The sequence below is a fragment of the Lampris incognitus genome, chromosome 8 (assembly GCF_029633865.1).
Source record: "Lampris incognitus isolate fLamInc1 chromosome 8, fLamInc1.hap2, whole genome shotgun sequence".
Lineage (NCBI taxonomy): Eukaryota > Metazoa > Chordata > Actinopteri > Lampriformes > Lampridae > Lampris > Lampris incognitus.
The window spans coordinates 46,075,261-46,094,610 of record NC_079218.1 but is presented as its reverse complement, the minus strand read 5'-3'; the positions used below and the strand labels follow the sequence as shown (position 1 = coordinate 46,094,610).

Genomic DNA, 19,350 nt, shown 5'->3' with positions numbered 1-19,350 from the left:
AGACGAATGAGGCCAAAACCATATGTGGTCACTGTTGATGTGTGCAAATTACAAAAATAACAACAGCACATTACACTAAACACAATCATGCCAGGACGGTTTTGCATGCCGAAATGATGAATTACATGTTCAGTCAACAATGAGCAAACAAACTGAATAATATCTGACAATAATTAAATTGCCGGATATGATAATGGATCTCGTGCTCTGCACAAGTATGCTAATGCAACATTTTTTGCCCGTGGGATTGTTGACTGCTGGATGAGACCTTCTCCTTCTTTTCTTCTTCCTCCACCTTGATCAAACTGCATGTGTAAAATAGAAACAAAATTATGTGTACAGTCAATCTGCTGCAGCTGCTGCCGTCCTTTAAATACACTCTGAGTCGTTTACTATTACCTCGGATGCCCTTTATATGCCGGCACAAAGTCAGTGCACAGATCGAAGGACTACAGAGAATAGGAGTTAGTATAGAGCATTAGCCGTGAATCTCCTTCAACACGTTAAGGGATACATACGTGGAAAAAAAGTAAAATAAAGTTTATCGTGGTAAGTTCATTTTTTGAAACAGTTTTGCTACTGGTAAGATTCGTGCAAAAGCTAAAATTAAAAACCATCAAATCTTGTGAACTTAATTTCTGCAGCAAACATTGTACTGTACTCTTGACTTTTGCAGATGGGATATCTTTGGCATAAATGCCATGGGGTAATGGTGGGAGCGCTGTTTGATGCAAAGCTTTATTTAAGAGGGATGGGGGCCGTAAGAGTGACTTCTACGAGAAAATCCATTTATTTTCTGTCAGTGGAGATAGATTATTATATATCTGGACTCACTTCACTGGTCACCTGGTCTCCATTTATGGATTTGCTGTCGACATGATCAATCTAAAAGCATAGAGTCCAGTTCATTTAGATCACTTCAGATCTAGTTCTGCAGATGTGTTTGTGTTGCCATTGTTATGCTGCTTTGTAAACGCTGGCTTATTAGCAGTACACTTTCTAGTGCATGGTTTGTTAGTAGTAGCATATATTTGTAGGTTTTTTTTTTTGGTGTTTAGAGGAGTATGTGGGACCGTCGGATGACTCCTGTTCCCTATTTGTCCTTGTTGAACTCGTACATTTTGCTGCATGTTTTTTGGACGCACAGACTGTTTTAAACTTGGTCTAGTAAACTGGGATTCATGCAGTTACTCCGTAAACTTTAGGCAGAGGAACAGATGCAGTAAATATAGCAGCATGTACTGGAAAATACCTGACGCCACTGCTGCCAAGTCTTCCAGCTGCCAAACCATTTTCTGACTGAGGAGGGAGGACAGGGTAGGCCATTCATAAAGAGCTGGGTTTTAGCTGAGCACAGTGTAAACCGTTTACCACAACGACACACAATACTACACAATTTTATATATGTATTTTTTTTCTGTATTTTTTGTATGTTTTTGGTGGTGTCGTTTTTCAGATATTTTGGATGTGTGTTTTTGTCTTTTGTGTCGCACTGCTGTGGGCTGGGGGAAACAGAATTGTGTTTCTTTTGTGTACGCAAGTACATGAAAGAAATGACAATAAATTGTTCCTGATTCCTGATATACAGTGGTGTGAAAAAGTGTTTGCCCCCTTCCTGATTTCTTTGCATGTTTGTCACACTTAAATGTTTCAGATCATCAAACAAATTTAAATATTAGACAAAGATAACACAAGTAAACACAAAATGCAGTTTTTAAATGAATGTTTTCATTGTTAAGGAAAATAAAAATCCAAAGCTACACAGCCCTGTGTGAAAAAGTGATTGCCCCCTAAACCTAATAACTGGTTGGGCCACCCTTAGCAGCAACAACTGCAATCAAGCGTTTGCGATAACTGGCAATGAGTCTTTTGCAGCGCTGTGGAGGAATTTTGGCCCACTCATCTTCGCAGAATTGTTGTAATTCAGCCATGTTGGAGGGTTTTCGAGCATGAACCGCCTTTTTAAGGTCATGCCACAGCATCTCAATCGGATTCAGGTCAGGACTTTGACTAGGCCACTCCAAAGTCTTCATTTTGTTTCTCTTAAGCCATTCAGAGGTGGACTTGCTGGTGTGTTTTGGATCATTGTCCTGCTGCAGAACCCAAGTGCGCTTCAGCCTGAGGTCACGAACAGATGGCCGGACATTCTCCTTCAGGATTTTTTGGTAGACAGCAGAATTCATGGTTCCATTTACCACAGCAAGTCTTCCAGGTCCTGAAGCAGCAAAACAGCCCCAGACCATCACACTACCACCACCAGATTTTACTGTTGGTATGATGTTCCTTTTCTGAAATGTTGTGTTACTTTTACGCCAGATGTAATGGGACACACACCTTCCAAAAAGTTCAACTTTTGTCTCGTCAGTCCACAGAGTATTTTCCCAAAAGTCTTGGGGATCATCAAGATGTTTTCTGGCAAAACTGAGATGAGCCTTTATGTTCTTTTTGCTCAGCAGTGGTTTTCGTCTTGGAACTCTGCCATGCAGGCCATTTTTGCCCAGTCTCTTTCTTATGGTGGAGTCATGAACACTGACCTTAACTAAGGCAAGTGAGGCCTGCAGGTCTTTGGATGTTGTTGTGGAGTCTTTTTTAACCTCTTGGATGAGTCGTCGCTGCGCTCTTGGGGTAATTTTGGTCGGCTGGCCACTCCTGGGAAGGTTCACCACTGTTCCATGTTTTCGCCATTTGTGGATAATGGCTCTCACTGTGGTTCGCTGGAGTCCCAAAGCTTTAGAAATGGCTTTATAACCTTTTCCAGACTGATAGATTTCAATTACTTTGTTTCTCATTTGTTCCTGAATTTCTTTGGATCGCAGCATGATATCTAGCTTTTGAGGATCTTTTGGTCTACTTCACTTTGTCAGGCAGGTCCTATTTAAGTGATTTCTTGATTGAGAAGAGGTGTGGCAGTAATCAGGCCTGGGTATGGCTAGAGAAATTGAACTCAGCTTTCCAAAGATGTGATAAACCACACTTAATTTATGTTTTAACGGGGGGGGGGCAATCACTTTTTCACACAGGGCCATGTAGGTTTGGATTTTTCTTTTCCCTTAATAATAAAAACCCTCATTAAAAAACTGCATTTTGTGTTTATTTGTGTTATCTTTGTCTAATATTGAAATTTGTTTGATGATCTGAAACATTTAAGTGTGACAAACATGCAAAAAAATAAGAAATCAGGAAGGGGGCAAACACTTTTTCACACCACTGTATGTGTTTGTGTGTGTGTGAGAGAGAGAGACTGTCTTTTTCAACTGTAATACAATTACAAAAAAGAAAACAACTTTAATACAACATCACACATTTACAGCAGCTTTGAAAGAGAGACTCATAGAAAGAGAGAGAGATGGAGAGAGAGAGTTTGAGAGAGATGGAGAGGGGAGATGGCGAGAGAGAGATGGAGAGGGGAGAGATGGCGAGAGAGAGATGGAGAGGGGGAGAGAGAGCGAGATGGAGAGGGGGAGAGAGATGGAGAGGGAGAGAGATGGAGAGGGGGAGAGAGCGAGAGAGGGAGTGAGAGCGAGACATACCACTTACAGTAGTAAGTGAAAACGAGCTGGACGAGCCAGCGAGGAGGCAGGGACCAGTCCCTTCGGTCCAAATAGACCTTTAATCGGCTGAGTGACCTCTGGCTAAGGAGCCGGTCCTGTGGGCGCAGCGCACGTGGAGGACCGGTAGATCTCATTTCAGATTGCCTGGCTGTAAAGGGAGGCCACAGTGAGCATGTCATTTATTCATTCAAGGCAGCAGAGGCTCAATGGGAATGGGCAAAGCGTATTCATATAAAGTGGGGCTTTATCTCCCTCTGTCATGCAGACACGCATCTGCTCACACACAGACACGTGTCTGGACACACCGGCACATAGCTACGTACTTTGTATGTCAGTAAAACTCTGAACTTCCAAGTCCGGCAAGCTGATCAGGTGGATCGTGCCGGCAGGACACGCCCGGCCTCACCCTCCGATGGCAGGTTAGGAATAAGCCAGGTTTAGCAACCAAAAGTGGAAGGCCCCATCCCAGCGTTCCAGATTGATCCACTAAAACCCGGTCTGTCTCATGGGAATGTCAACTTCTTACAGTTCCTATAAATTCCCCTCGCCACACATTACCGCCTTCCTCCCTTCCACGACCCTCTGTCCAGGTTCCTTTGCCCATCCGACCTGAACGAACCAAAAGACCAAGCACGATGGGAGAAGCCGCAACACTGACCAGCCCAGACAAAGAGCTGTACCAGACCAACTTCGATCCAAAGGCCTACCTGAGCCTCTGCTATGAGCTCATGGAGTCATCGAAGCAGAAGGACAACAGTCGTTTTGTGATGTTTACACTGTGTCATCTGAGCCAGGCCTTCTCATCAGGTACACACGTCGACCTATCTATCCTCACCTGCATGACCGGAAACCAGAAACCGTTTGGGTCTGTCAGTGGAGCCAGCAGATTGCACCGTCTCGCACTGAGGTTGAAACTTATATAAGTATATGTCACCTAACAGATATAGCTGATGTATTTTTCTTCCCCAAACCATTCCGGATTCAGGCAAGTACAGGGGCCAGAGGCTCATCGAGGTGGGCACGGGACCCACCATCCACACGCTCATCAGTGCCTGTGACTACTTTGAGGAGATTGTGGTGTCTGACTACTCGAAGCCCAACAGGAACGAGCTGGAGAAGTGGCTGAGTGCGGAGGAGGACTGCTTCAACTGGGACGCACACATCCAGTTTGTCTGTGACCTGGAAAAGAAAAGGTATGGCTCATTCGCTTCCCGTGTCATCTGGGTGTTAAAAGTGATGATTAAAGGGACCTGCAAACAGTCTAAACTTAAAGACTGCACTGTCAGGGCGTCCGGGTAGCGTGGCGGTCTTTTCCGTCGCCTACCAACACGGGGATCGCGGGTTCGAATCCCCATGTTCCCTCCGGCTTGGTTGGGCGTCCCTACAGACACAATTGGCCGTGTCTGCGTGGGTGGGGACCCGTATGTGGTTATGTGTCCTGGTCGCTGCACTAGCGCCTCCTCTGGTCAGTCAGGGGGCCTGTTCAGGGGGGAGGGGGAACTGGGGGAATAGTGTGATCCTCCTACGCACTGCGTCCCCCTGGTGAAACTCCTCACTGTCAGGTGAAAAGAAGCGGCTGGCGACTCCACATGTATCGGAGGAGGCATGTGGTAGTCTGCAGCCCTCCCGGGATCGGCAGAGGGGGTGGAGCAGCGACGGCTCCGAAAATAGGGTAATTGGCCAAGTACAATTGGTGAGAAAAGGGGAAAAAAAATAAGATTGCACCGTCTGTTTTCCCTGTTGCAGGACCCCAGAGGTGGTCAAGCAGACCCTCCGCCGCAAGATCAAGCAGGTTTTAAAATGTGACGTCAACATGGAGAACCCGTTCCACCCGGTGGTGGTGGAACCAGCGGACTGCGTCGTGTCGTCCCTGTGCTTGGAGACCGCCTGTAAAGACCACCATGACTACAGGCGCTCATTAGGGACCATGGTGGGCTTGTTGAGGGAGGGGGGGCTGCTGGTGCTGATCGGAGACCTGAACGAGACCTTCTACACGGTGAAGGGTCAGCGGTTCTCCTGTGTGAGCGTGAGCGAGGAGTTTATCAGGCAGACCCTCGGCGAGCTGGGCCTGACTGTGCTGGGCGTTGAGGTGCAGCCCACTGGGGAGAGAGTCCCCTGTCACAACTGTGATTGTGACGCCGCTTTCTTCCTCTTGGCTCAAAAAAAGTGAATAATACCATGTTCTTTGTTAAAACAGTGTGAGCTAATCTAACAAATAAATTACAAATACAAGGAGAAAAGGGTGAATGAGGTGTTTTTGTTGTTGCAGCAGTACTCCACATCCCATACTGCATAATGGGTTTAAAAGTGGTTTCTAATTATTAATTTGTTAGTAAGTCATGTATTCATGCATTACAAATCAGCAATAAGATGTTATAACATAATAATAAGACTTTTTGGGTTGCCAGATTGGGAGCCAACATTTCATCTATATGAGAGTCTTACTGGGTGTTAATTTAACTCAAAGAGTGTACAAATGGCTCTTTTGGGTCCATTTGCACACTCTCGGAGTTAAATTAACACCCAGGGAGTTAAATTAACACTCAGGGTTTTACTGTGATAGGGATCCTCTCAGAAACAACTGCTGTTCCACATTCTCAGCAGACGGTGTAGAAACAGCACCAAGTGAAAAGACGTTCAGCACAGATACCGTGGCTAAGTCACTGTTAAGGCTCAGCAGTGATGGTTAGTGAGAATAGCGTGGCTTCTGGGAGAATGTCCCAAAAGATGCTCGTATTTATAAAACGTGGTCTCTGAATCTGGCCATCTAAAAACCTTTTCATTAATGCAATACATATTATTAATGATTTCTAATTTAATTAACATTAATGAAGTAATTAGTAGATACATATTAACGCTTATATATATACGTATATCCGCCACTAAATTATCGTCTCATTAAACACAGCAATATACGTATTTTTGTATTGACTCTGCATGCAGTTTATTGTCTAAATAAATCCTGATTTACCTATAAAAATAGCTTAAAGAGGTAATATTTGCAAAAATATTAACAGAAATGATGAAACATATGAAACATTTGTCGTCAAGTTTGGTCAAAACCTGTCTTAAAGGAAGAAGAATGAGCCCCATGCTGTGGAATATGAAGCAGCTACTTCCTGTCCTCCGTGGCCTTTTCCTCTTTCTAAAGTCAATTTTTTGATTAAAACTAATTGTAAAATCCATTTTCTGACGGGCCACCGGCTCCTCCAACCTGACTCCACGTGCTGATGGATGCTGGCCTTTCTGCTGGTTCACACAGGACACAGATTTCATTCCAGATCAGAGCTAACAAACTAATGTCTAAAATGTTAGTTAGTCTATTAACCCTCTCACGAGGGTTAATAGACTAACTAACATTTTAGACCTCAGAAGGCCTTTCCTTCCCCTCTTTTACACCATTTTAATCACCAACACTGCATGTGCCGTCAGTCCGTATGGTTTCCTTGGGGGAGAACACATTACGGGTCGGGAAGGAAAAGGCCTGGAAACTTGGAATAATGGCATGCTTTCAAAATCAATGGCTGCTGCCTCTTTTTTTTGGGGTTGAAACACATCAACTCTCCTGCAAGAGCCATTTTGTCAAGAGAAAAGTTCCACAACAATGGCCGATGAGCAAATGATTTTAATTCGTCATTTCCTTGACAACATTAATACCCGGGCTCTTGAACCTGGACCTCGTCTTATTTTGGGTGCTGCTGAGACATTAACGCGCTCATATCAGTCACGTGACAGTGATGATGGTGCATAACGGGGTGCTGTTTGTGTAGTAGTATGGGCTGTAACTTCAGAATCATGTGACCCTGTAGGCATTTTTGAGAAGTGGGTAACCAGCATTTTTTGAAAGTTCAAGGTGTCCCAAACCAGAATCCACCGGTTACCCTTCAAATAAGGCCCCTGGTTTTCTTTTTATGATCAGTAGTTTTTATTTTCCTTTAACACAAATACAGGCCATGACATCACACATGGATTACAGAGATGGAAGGAACAATTTAACAGGGCGTACTAGACAATATCAAGAGACAGACACATTTGGATTAAGGGTGATCATAAGACGAGTCTTAACAGTATACAAGACAATAGGAAAGACAGCAGACAGAAAGTAAAAAAAAACTAGAATAAAATAAAAACATAGTTGGCAGATAGAGAGTAGTCTATAAATAGATGTTAAGATATAGATTAGTTGTCACAGATTACATGGGGCCTTTAATGAAGGAAATATAGTGCGTCCACTTGGCCTCGTATTTCTCCACCTGGTTGATGAGTCTAAAGGAGAGTCGCTTGTGTGCTGCCACAATTCCCAGATGGGAGAACCATAACCATACATTGGTGTGAGGTAGCGTGGCCGACCTCCACTCTGTTACCATGAGCTTTCTACCCAACATCAGCGCTGTCTGGACCCACTCTGCCCGTGCTCGTGGAAGGGCTTTTAAAGGAGTAGGGTCTCCCTGAACAAAGACGCTTGGAGAAAATGGGATGTCTGTTGTTAGTATAAGTTTTATATTCTCATATATGTAGCTGTCCAGAATTCTTGTGCAACACGGCAAGACCACAGCATGTGGATAAGCGTACCCGGCCCCTCCCCACACCTCCAGCAGTCAGGGCTGTCTCTTAGTTTCACCCTGTATAACCTTGAGGGGGTCCAGTATACCCTGTTAATTATTTTGAACTGTACTAATCTTGTCCTGAGTTCCCGTGATGTTTTCTTATAATTCCTTAAAATGTTTTCCCACTCCTTACTGGTAAAGGTAAGATTAAGATCGATCTCCCAGATTAACTTTAAATTGGATCCCAAACCATCAGTGTTTAGTCAACAACAAGTAATATTTTGAAGCTTCATGGCCTGTGCTAAAAACCTTAACTTTATCCGACAGTACATCTGAACTAGGCGGGGTTGTGAAGATAGACCCAAAAGTTTGAGACAAGAGGTGTCTTAGTTGAAGATATCTCCAGAACTGCTGTTGGGGGAAGCCATACTGTTGCACGAGCGCCGTGAATGATTTCATCGTACCACCTTCATCATATAAATCTCCTATAACCAATATTCCTTTTCCCGCCCATTGTGTCCAAATAAATGGTTTTTTGTCAATCTTCAACTTGGGATTCAACCAGATACTGGCTGCTAAATTCAGGTGGGGATTGAATTTGAGTCTTATTGAGATTTGTTTCCAAATCCATTGAGTGTTGACAACTATTGGATGGGTCACAGCTTCTGTAGGCAGTGCAGAGGTTATAAGATGGAGGGGAGGGAGAGCATCACAAAGAGTACTTTCGATGCCAAGCCGGGGGGGGGGGGGCGCGCTCGGGAGGTAGAGTCCAGTGGGCAAGATGCCTGAGACCAAATGCTTGGTAATATAACAGTAAGTTTGGGATACCCAGCCCACCCTGGTCCACTTGCCTTTGTAATTTTTTCAAATTAAGTCGGGGGCGTTTACCATCCCAGAGGAATCTGCTAGATAGCTTGTCAAATTGTTTGAAATATTTAAGCGGGATTCTCACTGGGAGTGCTTGGAGAATGTAATTGAACTTCGGTGTAAAGGTCATTTTCAAAACATTAGTTTTCCCCCATAGTGACAAGTAAAAAGGAGTCCATTTTTCAATGTCTGCACTATATTGACTCAGTAGAGGTTCGATGTTGACCTTCACTAGATCATCTAATTTAGGGGGGAAAGTTACACCCAGGTATTTAATGCCATTGCTGGGCCAGGAGAATTTACCTCCCGGAACAAGGTCTTGGGGCAGTACGAGGTTAAGGGGAGGGCTTTTGATTTTTGCCAATTAACTTTGTAACCTGATAAATGAGAGAATCTGTCTATAATTGTAAGCAGTGCAGGAAGGGAGCGCTCAGGGTCTGAGACTAGAACTAGGATGTCATCCGCGTAAAGCATCAGCTTGTGTATTGATTGACCGATTTGTATCCCTGGGAATGCTGGTTCTAATCGAATGGCCGCCGCCAGTGGTTCCAGAGCAAGTGCAAATAGGCCCGGAGAGATGCCGTCGCCCTGCCTGGTCCCCGACCTAGCTCAAACCAGGGTGCGATCAGGCCATTAGTTTGCACAGCAGCTTTGGGATGTGTGTACAGGAGTTGTATCCAGGTGATGAATGTATTGCTAAAACCAAATGACTACAGGGTGAGGAATAGGTAAAGCCACTCAACCCTGTCGAACGCCTTTTCTGCATCCAGAGATATGGCCGCTGAGGGGGAGTTTGCATCACGAGTGGCCCACATAATGTCTATCAGGGGTCTGACGTTGTCAGCACAGCTACGTTTGGGGATAAAGCCCACCTGATCAGGGTGGATCAGGGTAGTGATGACTATGTTGAGTCTGTTGGCTAGCAGTTTCGATAGCACCTTTTCATTATAGCCAAGCAATGAGATGGGCCTGTAGCTTTTACAATCTACTGGATCTTTACCATTTTTTTTAAATTACAGTAATAACTGCTTCCATCAGGGAGGGGGGAAGGGAGCCATTTTGAAACGCCTCTGTGTACATATCTAAAAGCATGGGGGCTAACTGCAGTGCATAGCACTTGTAGAATTCAGCTGTGAAGCCGTCAAGGCCAGGGGCTTTACCTGATGGTAGGCTTCTAATGACCTCTACTATCTCCTCAACAGTGATGGGCTCATCTAATAACTCACGCTGCTCATCAGACAGAGTGGGGAGGTTCAGACTACCAAGGAAGGTTCGGATTTCCTCACTGTTCGCCTGCAATTCAGAAGTATACAGGCTGGCGTAAAATTGTCTAAACTCTGCATTGATATCTGAGGAGTCTGCTAATAGGGTCCCCCCCGATCTCTAATCGCTGGTATGGCGCTCATTGTCTCCTTCTGCTTTATGTATCTGGCCAGCATTCTCCCTGCTTTGTCTCCCTCTTCAAATTGTTTTTGCCTGGCTCTGAATAGGGCAAACTCTGCTTTCTCAGTGAAAATGGCGTTAAATTGATATTTAAGATGTGTAAGTGAGGTTAAATTAGTAGGCGTCATGTTTTGTATATAGGCGGTCTCAGCTGTCTCAATTTGTTTTTCTAATTGAATTTGTTTAGCCATATTCCGTTTTTTCTTAAAAGAGGCATGTTGAATGACATGTCCTCTTAGGAAGGCTTTCATGGCTTCCCATGCTATTCCCATTGATGGGGATGTTAGTAGATTAGTTTCCTTATAGAGGTTTATTTGGGCTTTTAAGGATTCTCTTAAGCCAGCATCCAGAAGAAGGCTTGAATTCATCCTCCATCTTGGAGTCCTATTCAGCTTGTTAAAGGGGAGAATGCTGACCATTACGTGAGCGTGGTCTGAAATGTGAATACTACTGTTACGGCCACGGGTGTGTCCGTATAGTTTTGTGTTGCCTCCTGTATCACTCTGACTCTACATTCAGGTATCCGCCAGGTGCTCCTCATCACCTAATCAACCGGTCAACGAATCATCCAATTTTCATCAGCTGTGCAGTCTCCCATTTAAACCCCCACATGTCTTCAGTTCACCGGCCAGCTAGTTTAGTTTGTGTGATGTAGTTACTTTGTGTTTGTAACGTCTGGCCCGTTTTTGGTTTAGTTTGCATTGTGACTATTTTGAGTTATGTTTAGTTGTTTAGCTCTTTTGGGCAAGGGGATCAAGGTAAGATGCCCATGGGCAAACACCCCATCACGTAGCTTACCTCTGTTAGACACACTAGGTTAGCAGCGGTTGCCACTTTTTGTCTTTAGGTTTGGTGCTTTTCAGCACTGTCAAGGGTGGGTTACTTTTGTTAATAGTTTGTTTTGGCAACCGTTCGGTTCCCTTGTCCTGTCATTGTCAATAAATATATTTATACGTTTGTCTCACTGTGTTGCACCCTCACCTCACTGTTACTCAGTACACTAATAGTTGCACCCTCTCCAGACCGAGGGTCGTAACAAATGGGGGCTCGTCCCGGATATTGGCGGCTTTGGTCTGGCTAGTTGCTGTTTCCTGTAGTGTGCTGTGTTAGCGTTCGGTGTTAAGCACAGTGTTCATTATTGTTTAGTGTTGTTGGTTTGGTGGTGGGTACGGCCGTGGCTGCTGGTCCACTTCCTTTCATCCTCTGCCATGGTGTTGGTTCTGGTGGCAGAGCTTCGTGCCGACGCGGACGAGGTCTGATGCTAGGGCGGAGCTGCCGGCCAGGCTGTTGTGGTTCGATCCCTGGTCCCCTGTGTTGCACTCGGCGTGGGTGCTGACGCCCGCCTGAGAGGCAGGCTGAGTCAGGTCTCCAGTGGGAGATTTGGGGGGCGGGATTTGTGGCAGAGAGGCTGGAGGGGAGTTGCGGACGGTAGACCTTTAAGGCTATGAGTGCGGGGCGCGCTGCGCTCTTTGCTTCCACCACCAGCTGGTCCACGCTGGCACACCTTGTGTTGTGACTGTGGTCACGAGTTGTAGCTGGCTCACCTGCGGGTCGAACGCAGCTACGTCACTTGGCGTGGGTCGCCACGGTGACCGAGGTGTGGTCACGAGTTGTAGCTGGTTCACCTGCGGGTCGAACGCAGCTACGTCATTTGGCGTGGGTCGCCACGGTGACCGAGGTGTGGTCACTAGTTGTAGCTGGTTCACCTGCGGGTCGAACGCAGCTACGTCATTTAGCGTGGGTCGCCACCGTGACGGTGTGTGTGCTACTTTGTGTTGTCTGTCAGTAACTTGTTGTGGTTGAGGGCCACTTGGTAGGTGACCATGTGTTGGTGGGAAGGTGCTGGTCATATTTGGGTCACATTTTGGATGTAGCGGCGCTACTTGTTGTGGCTGAGGTGCTCCACCGTTTTGTTTGGTTGCTGTTAAGTAGCACATTGTCTTGTTTTGGTTCTTGTGGGGGTTTTGTTAACAAGCCTGTAGGGGCTTGTTTTTATGGGTGGGGGTGTTACGGCCACGGGTGTGTCCGTATAGTTTTGTGTTGCCTCCTGTATCACTCTGACTCTACATTCAGGTATCCGCCAGGTGCTCCTCATCACCTAATCAACCGGTCAACGAATCATCCAATTTTCATCAGCTGTGCAGTCTCCCATTTAAACCCCCACATGTCTTCAGTTCACCGGCCAGCTAGTTTAGTTTGTGTGATGTAGTTACTTTGTGTTTGTAACGTCTGGCCCGTTTTTGGTTTAATTTGCATTGTGACTATTTTGAGTTATGTTTAGTTGTTTAGCTCTTTTGGGCAAGGGGATCAAGGTAAGATGCCCATGGGCAAACACCCCATCACGTAGCTTACCTCTGTTAGACACACTAGGTTAGCAGCGGTTGCCACTTTTTGTCTTTAGGTTTGGTGCTTTTCAGCACTGTCAAGGGTGGGTTACTTTTGTTAATAGTTTGTTTTGGCAACCGTTCGGTTCCCTTGTCCTGTCATTGTCAATAAATATATTTATACGTTTGTCTCACTGTGTTGCACCCTCACCTCACTGTTACTCAGTACACTAATAGTTGCACCCTCTCCAGACCGAGGGTCGTAACAACTACCAATACTAGAGGATACAATGGAGTCTGAGATAAAGAGGTAATCAATCCTAGAGAGTGTGCCATGAGGTGGGGAGTAGTATGTATATTCTCTGGAAGTTGGATTATGTAGGTGCCATACATCTACCAGGCCCAGATCCTTGCACATATCCTTCAATACACTCACTGACCTACAGGGTTGGGGCCTTGAAGGCTGACGATCCAGAACAGGATCCCACACCTGATTAAAATCTCCCCCCATGATGACTGGGTGGTCTCCCATCTCCCTCAATTTACACTCCAACCTACCAATAAAGGATAGGTCTTCAATGTTGGGCGCGTAGGCATTAGCTAGAATAACTGAGTGGCCCTGTATTTCAGCTAGAACTACTAAGATCCTCCCTGAATCATCTGTGGTCTCCTTAATGCATTTATATTGGAGATGCTTATTAATCAGTATAGCCACCCCCCTATTGCGGCTAGATCCACACGCTACAGACACATATCCCACCCACCCAGTACGTAGTTTTCTTGCCTCCTGATCTAATAAATGCGTTTCCTGGAGAAACCCTACATCATAGTGTTTAGATTTCAGATAAGACAAAACTTTTTTCCTCTTAACCGGCGAATGTAGACCCTTAACATTTAGGCTCAAGTAGCACACTCCCTTATGTGACTGCATACTGCGTGTGTGTAATGTTTTTTCATACCCCTATCTGCCTTAGTAGACTCACACAAAAAACAAGAAAAACACATAGCGTGAGCATTCAAAGAAACAAACACATGAACAACTGTGAGTTGTGTAAACTCTGCTATGCAGTCTAACACTGCTTAGCTCTAAAACAAAACAGAATGGTCCGCGACTCGTAGAAATACGCTGCTCTCAGACCAAACCGGCATGGCTTTCAACTATTGCAGACGATTGAACGACATCAACGCTCATGAACTAAAGAGCGAAATGGTAGCCTAATTTAACACAATTAACCATGAGCAAACATGTTAATGTTACCAACACTATGCAAGTATGCAATGCCTGTTTTCAACCTCGAGCAGAGTGCACTGACATAACAAAACTATTAGGCTGTAAGGCGAGTTAACGTTATGCTCTGCCTGCAACCAACTCCTTCACACGCACTCATACACACCCCACATGGTCAGACGATTGCCTTACAACATTTAAAGCTAAAATCAAAATTCACGTCCAACCAATAGAGAACAGAAAACAATAGCCTAATACGGCTTTAGCCTAAGTGAAGAAATGAATACTAAAGTATAGGCTAATAAAATAAACCCTGACTTAGTCAGATAAACACAGGCCAGCTCATTGTAAAGTAGAACAGACGTTTCAAATGAGCTTGGACGTTACCTGTACGTTACGTCTCTGAGAGATTGGCAATCCTGCCCAAGGCTTGATTTAGGGGGAAAAAGTTATGTTCTAACGTTAGCTTACTGGCTTTGCCATGTGGGCTATGGGCAGTGAGGAACGATGTTCAGAAGACGTCTATGGCCCATATGGATCAGTGGTCAAGTGTGTGGGCTCAAGTTAAGTCAGTCACAGGGTCTTGATGTACGCTAGGGCTTTTCTCGGGTCCTCGAACACATGTCGCTGTCCTCCCTGACCCTTAGGGTTGATAACCAACACTGCCGGAAAACGCAGGGAAAATGCAACTCGGCGTTCATGGAGCATCTCCTTGCATTGGTTGAATTGTCTGCTTTTTTAATTCACCGCCTTTGCATAGTCAGGGAAGATCATGATGCGATGCCCTCTCCATTCCAGTTTACCCTTGTTTCGGCTTGCTTGCATGATCCGGCCACGGTCCTGAAAGCACAGGAACCTAGCCACAATGGCCCTCGGTGGTTGGTCGTCTGTTCTCCGTGGGGCTAGTGCACGATGGGCTCTGTCCAGTTCCAAACCTTTGGGAAAGTCCAGACCCAAGATATCCGGGATCACCTCGGTTAGAAATGAGAGAGCCCCTTTATCCTCACAGGACTCGGGAAAGCCTACGAACACAAGGTTGTTGCGGCGGCCTCGGGAGTCTAGATCATCCACCCGCAGCCGGAGTTGCTCGAGTTCGGCCCGGGTGGCAGGCGGGTCCTTCTTCAGGGCCTTTTCGCTATCCTCCAGGAAGCCTAGCCGACCTTCGACATCGGACATACGTGTGTTAATGGCAGTCAGTTTGGACTCCATGGAGGTGATGGTTCGTTGGATTTCATCAAGCTTGTTTTTGTGCCCAGTGGACATGTTTGTCAGGAGGATGTATATATTCTTGATATCAGTGGCCACGTTGCTAGCAGTAGGCTCGTTGTCTGTGATACTAGCAGTAGCGTCAGCCAACCCGCCACGCTTGCTGCTGCTAGGTCGTTCAGGAGAGTCTGCTCTTTTTGACGTTGCGTTCTTTCCTTGGTGTTTCTTTTCTTTTCCCGACATTTCTTCGGTTGTAACTTTGTTTTAGCTCAGCAAATATTAACTATGGCGTCGTTCAACTATAATTTAAAACTTATTTCAAAAGCCACGCTGGTCGGAGACGGTCTTCAAGCAGCCATTCTCAAACTCCGCGTCACGTGACTCCCCAAGGCCCCTGGTTTTCTATATTTCCTCCTCCAAGATAACCACCCCCCTATGGTAAATTTGATGTTAGATGCTGTTGCCTATCGTGGTTTAGGCTCATAGTTAAGGCACTTCCCAATGTTCAATAATATTGTGTTTGGTATCATTTTAAAGGGGACATTTAATTCAAATCCAATTATGAACCTTTCTGACATACATGGATGTCACTAGAGCTTCTCAAACCTCAAAGAACATATTTTTTTCACAATTTCTGCCTAAGTTATTTTCTTTGTTTTCACCCTGTGGCACCTAGGAACACCAGAGATACAAAAAACAGATACTGCAATACTCACTTGCCTATAGAGGTTCAGAAAATGTACAATATCACCATATTATTTCAATCTGAGGGGTTACGGTGAGCCTGGAACCTGACTATGCAGTTAGGGAGTTACTGCAGGCAAGCAGCCTACATGGTGAGTTACTACAGACAAGAAGCCAACATGCATGCTGGCAGCTTTCAATATTTTGCTGGTATCCATCTACTCTAGTAAAGGTAACTAACAATCATTTTGATTAGATGAATGTGTTTATGTAAGTCAATAAAGTTATTTGAAATCAATGAATTCAATAGATTAAAGCTAGCTAACTAGATTATCCATAGATTTTAGCTAGCTGTTTTCTAATTACTAGCTAGCTAACATTAATTCGTGGAATTCATTGATTTCATTATAGTCTAGTTTACCTATTGCCAGGAGGCCTACCTAATCCAAGTTCCTTCAACTTTGTATTCTATGTAACTAATATTTATCTTCATTAAATGACCTTTGTGTTTATTGTTTAAAATATAAGTCAATGAGGTAATTCTGAAAAGTCCATAGATTTTTAGCTAGCTAGCCCAGCCAGCAGGCTATCCTCGTGAGCATGTGGTAGTGGTAGTTGTTAATAGGTAGTAATAATAACTATTAATTAGTTAGTAGTCCTACTAGTTCCATTCCAGAATTGCTTGACATTTTAAGTAAACCACATCAAAACAAGCTGGCTAAATACCAAAAAGTTTGAAGCTGTCACAGAAGCCTACATTCTAGCCAACGACAACCCAAACTTCAGATTTTGGTGGGGCTACATGCAGGTGGTTCACATTCTTCTGTAAAAAGAAGTGCCTTAGTGAGCTCGGTAAGGGGCCTCGCATTGGCCAATACTTTTTAAGAAGTAGGCTAAATCAGTCGAGTGAAGCCCGGAGGCAGGAGAACCCCCACAGTCCTCAGGGTATCAGCACCCCAGACGAAGCTCAACTTTGCATAGACCCTCCAGTGGACTCCGGTCTGGAGCCCAGCCAGCCACAGCCAGCAGCAGAGAGGAAGATGGAAGGAAGAAAACCTCAAATCCTGTGGCCCAAGTCCAGCCAGAAGATTGAGTGGGAGACCATCAACTCTGACCTTGTCCTCTTACTAGAAGGTCAAAAGGGAACAGTTGAAAGAAAACTGGAGAACATGGGAGCCATCATTTACAGCTATAGCGTAGAGAGATTTGGGGTAAAGGAGAAGATACCCAGTAGGCAGAAAGACCCTTCAACCCAGCCCAAATCCATGAGACAGCGGGAAATTGACAGGTTGGTGAAGGAGAGAAGACAACTGAGGAAGCAGTGGAGGAAGGCCACAGAGGGAGAGAGGGTTGGGCTTGACGCACTGCAGGCTGAAATAAAGCAGCGTTTGACAAAGCTCCGAAGAGCAGAACACCTCAGACGACAGCACAAGAGGAAAGAATGGGTTAGGACTCGTTTCTACAGCAACCCTTACAGCTTTGTCAAGAGCCTTTTTGACAGCAAGAAAAATGGGAGCCTTAAGAGTCCCCATACGAGATCTGGAGGAGCACCTAAAGAAGACCTACTCTGATGTCCGGAGACATGAGCCAGTCACCATCCCGGATGACATGCCACCAATTCACCCACCTAACCACCATATGGACACAAGACCCCCCACATGGAGCGAGGTGGAGAGGACGGTAAAGCAGGCAAGATCGATGTCAGCTCCTGGGCCCAATGGTATTCAGTATAGACTCTATAAGAACACTCCTGGAGTCCTGAAATACCTCTGGAAGCTGATGAAAGTGGCATGGCAGAAAAGAGTCATACCCAGGGCATGGCGAAGAGCAGGAGGCATTCTGATCCCCAAGGAAAAGAACTCTTCCTGCATCAGCCAGTTTCGCCAGATCAGCCTTCTTAATGTAGAGGGAAAGATATTTTTTAGTGTGATTGCCCAAAGGCTCTCCACATTCCTGCAAAGAAACAACTTTGTTGATACATCAGTGCAGAAAGCCGGGATCCATGGCTTCTCAGGATGTCTGGAGCATGCTAATATCATCTGGCACCAGATACAAGCTGCCAAGAAAGAACGGAGAGACCTGCACGTGGTTTTCTTAGACCTTGCCAACGCTTTTGGATCAGTTCCTCACAAGATCCTGTGGACGGCGTTTGATTTTTTCCATGTCCCCAAAAATATCACAGAGTTGGTCAAGACCTATTTTCAGGATCTCCAGTTCTGTGTCACAACACAGAACACCACCACCACTTGGCAACATCTGGAAATGGGCATTATGGCGGGCTGCACTATTTCTCCTCTGGCATTCACCATGGCAATGGAGCTCGTCATCCGTGCATCTCGATGGGTGGTGGGAGGCGAAAGGTCCAGGAATGGCCTGTGTCTTCGACCAATCCGGGCGTACATGGATGACTTGACCACCATAGCAACAACAAAACCATGCACCAGGCGCCTGCTGCAGAAACTCCAGGAGAACATCAAGTGGGCAGAAATGGAGTTTAAACCAAGTAAATCTCGCAGCATCTCCATTGTCAAAGGCCAACAAGCAGATGAACGGTTCTGCATTAGTGATCAACCAATCCCCACAGTCTAGGAGAAGCCCATCAAGAGCCTTGGACGGTGGTACAATGCACACCTCAAAGACACCCAGCAACTGAAGCAACTTCGCCAGGATACAATCAGTGGCCTCAGGCAAATCAACAACACTGCACTGCCCGGGAAGTTGAAGCTTTGGTGCTTTCAGTTTGGGCTGCTACCCCGACTCATGTGGCCAATAACCATGTACGAAGTCTCACTATCGCATGCCAATCGCTTGGAGAGGCTAGTGAACTCGCAGGTGAGGAAGTGGCTTGGACTGCCAAGGTGCCTCAGCATTGTTGGACTCTACGGCAATGGAGCCCTCGCACTGCCAATTTCCAGCCTGGTTGAGGAATTCAAATGTGCCAAAGTGAGGCTGGACATGTCCCTCACAGAATCCCGAGACCCAGTAGTGAGAGGAGTTGCTCCAACCCTAGCAACAGGGAAGAAATGGACCCCGGCTGCAGCTGTACTGGAGGCGAAATCTGCCCTCCGCCACCGAGACGTAGTAGGCCATGTTCAACAAGGCAGAGGCGGCCTTGGCCTGGGAATAAAAACACCTACCTGGCAAAAGGCGACTACTACCGAACGGCAAACTATGGTGGTTGAGGAGGTCCGTCGACAGGAAGAAGTAGCCAGATGTGCTAAAGCCGTAGCACAAGCCAAACAGGGTCGCTGGATGAGGTGGGAGGGTGTTGAAAAGAGGAAACTCACATGGAGTGAGCTCTGGAGCATGGAATCAAACAGGCTGAGTTTCATCATCAAGGCCACATATGATGTCCTGCCCTCTCCCATAAATCTAAATCTCTGGTTTGGAGAGAATCCATCTTGCTCCCTGTGTACAGCCCCTGCAACCCTAAAGGATATCTTGGTTGGCTGCAAGACCAGCCTTACCCAAGGCAGATACACGTGGCGACACAATCAGGT

General features: G+C 45.7%; 1 protein-coding gene across 1 annotated transcript; it reads left to right on the top strand.

Moving 5' to 3' along the window:
• Positions 1–424: 424 nt before the first annotated feature.
• Positions 425–5,791, top strand: LOC130117264 (nicotinamide N-methyltransferase-like). Its single transcript, XM_056285464.1, has 4 exons — positions 425–549; positions 4,142–4,358; positions 4,537–4,744; positions 5,298–5,791. The coding sequence occupies exons 2-4, from the start codon at positions 4,187–4,189 to the stop codon at positions 5,719–5,721; spliced, it is 804 nt and encodes a 267-aa protein (XP_056141439.1). The 5' UTR covers positions 425–549; positions 4,142–4,186; the 3' UTR covers positions 5,722–5,791.
• Positions 5,792–19,350: the final 13,559 nt, after the last annotated feature.

What these genes read in the sequence shown, in the direction of transcription:
- LOC130117264 (XM_056285464.1), top strand. Translation starts at nt 4,187, where the DNA reads ATGGGAGAAGCCGCAACACTGACCAGCCCAGACAAAGAGCTGTACCAG. An exon ending in GAGCCAGGCCTTCTCATCAG is followed by an intron (nt 4,359 to 4,536) that starts GTACACACGTCG and finishes TTCCGGATTCAG; the next exon opens with GCAAGTACAGGGGCCAGAGG. An exon ending in TGTGACCTGGAAAAGAAAAG is followed by an intron (nt 4,745 to 5,297) that starts GTATGGCTCATT and finishes TCCCTGTTGCAG; the next exon opens with GACCCCAGAGGTGGTCAAGC.